General features: G+C 35.4%; 1 protein-coding gene across 1 annotated transcript; it reads left to right on the top strand.

Moving 5' to 3' along the window:
* Positions 1 to 471: 471 nt before the first annotated feature.
* LOC121451401 (olfactory receptor 150-like) lies at positions 472 to 1,431 on the top strand. Its single transcript, XM_041656853.1, has one exon. It carries the CDS (start codon positions 475 to 477, stop codon positions 1,429 to 1,431), a length of 957 nt encoding a protein of 318 aa, XP_041512787.1. The 5' UTR covers positions 472 to 474.
* The last annotated feature ends 380 nt before the right edge of the window (positions 1,432 to 1,811 follow it).

Here is a 1,811-nt window from a genome sequence, read left to right as displayed (position 1 = left end):
AAATACTTAAGAATAATACAAAACTACTGTGAACAGTTATATCCAATATTTTAGCTTATCCGCCGTTAATATGAGTTTGACTATTGATGTTTTTAATGATGTTTTTACTTTACTACATATGAAACATTTTCTAATAATAAGAGGTACCATTACTAACACATGGCAAATACTTGAAACACTGTACAAGGCTTGCTAGTATGGTTTGCATACGGTAGGATATGGGTACCAGTACACATAGTTCTTATTACAAAGTCACAAGTTTGTAATCAACTGTTTGATTATTTCTTTGCATACCTCCTTTTTTTAGGACTGCAAAATCTCTGGCTGCTTAGATTGAAAAGAGGATGTCAGCTGACTGGAGATCCCTGACAATATTTGAATTATGTTTTAAAATTCACTGATTGATAGGAGAATTGATACTCAAATTTTTCTTCTCTATAAAATTTTCTTCTTACATTGAGCTTCCAGAAGAGAATGGAAGAAGTAAATCAAACCACAGTGACTGAATTCATCCTTGATGGGTTAACAGATAATCCAGAACTCCAGTTGCCTCTATTCCTCATCTTCCTAGGAGTCTATTTGGTTACAGTTGTGGGAAATCTAGGCATGATCATCTTGATTATGTTTAGTTCTCAGCTTCACACACCCATGTATTATTTACTCAGCAGTCTGTCCTTTATTGACTGCTGTCAGTCCACTGTCATTACTCCCAAAATGCTGGTGAATTTTGTGACAGAGAGGAATTTCATCTCCTACCCAGAATGTATAGCTCAGTTCTACTTCTTCGGTGCTTTTGCTGGTGCAGAATGTCACATGTTGGGTGTAATGGCATATGACCGCTATGTGGCTATCTCTAACCCATTGCTTTACAATGTAACCATGTCCTATCAAGTCTGTTTGTGGATGATTGCTGGGGTATATGGTATGGGATTCATTAGTACCACTGTTTTGGCTTTCTTCATGATAAGATTGGTTTTCTGTAAGTCTAATCTAATAAGGCATTACTTCTGTGATTTTTTTCCATTACTGGAGCTCTCTTGCTCTAGTACTTTTATCAATGAAGTAATAGTATTGTTCCTTAGTTCATTTAACATTCTTATACCAGTTATGACCATTCTCAGTTCATACATCTTCATCATTGTCAGCATCTTAAACATTCAGTCCTCTGGGGGAAGACGCAAGGCCTTCAGCACCTGTAGTTCCCACATCTTGGCTGTTGCTATTTTCTTTGGTTCTTTAGCTTTCATGTATCTTCAGCCATCATCAGTCAACTCTCTGGACCAAAGCAAATTGTCATCTGTGTTCTATACCATTATTGTGCCTATGTTGAATCCCATGATCTACAGCCTGAAAAATAAAGACGTCAAAATTTCACTAAGAAAGTTAATTCAAAAGTTAAGTTTACACTCAACCAAGAATAATTTTCATTAGCAACACAGCACGACTTCTGCAATTCTTCGGAAGATGTAGCCTACATACATGAATTTGTAACATTAGATGTGAGACTATTGTTAGCACATGGCTGTTTGGAAGAAATGTACCAAAAGTATAAGTGCATTCTCACCTTTATACCAATGTAAATGTGCTTTTCTTTTGTATAACCAGAGTTTATTAAGACAGTGTCCTACATTACCTCTTGAAAATTCCCTTAGCCTTTGTTTCGTTGGTTATGTTTGCATGTATGAACCAAGCTCTGCTTAGGCAAGTCAAACATAACTTTATTAAGATGGGTGTACATAAATTTCTGCAATGTTTCTTTGTTGCTTCAATGATTTTAAGAATGTCTTTTTGTTTTTATTTATTTTTACTTT

Source organism: Microtus oregoni, unplaced genomic scaffold (assembly GCF_018167655.1).
Source record: "Microtus oregoni isolate MIOR12 unplaced genomic scaffold, Mior012 000008F_ref0000371, whole genome shotgun sequence".
Lineage (NCBI taxonomy): Eukaryota > Metazoa > Chordata > Mammalia > Rodentia > Cricetidae > Microtus > Microtus oregoni.
Note: the sequence above shows the minus strand (reverse complement) of the source record. Positions and strands in the feature narration are given on the sequence as shown.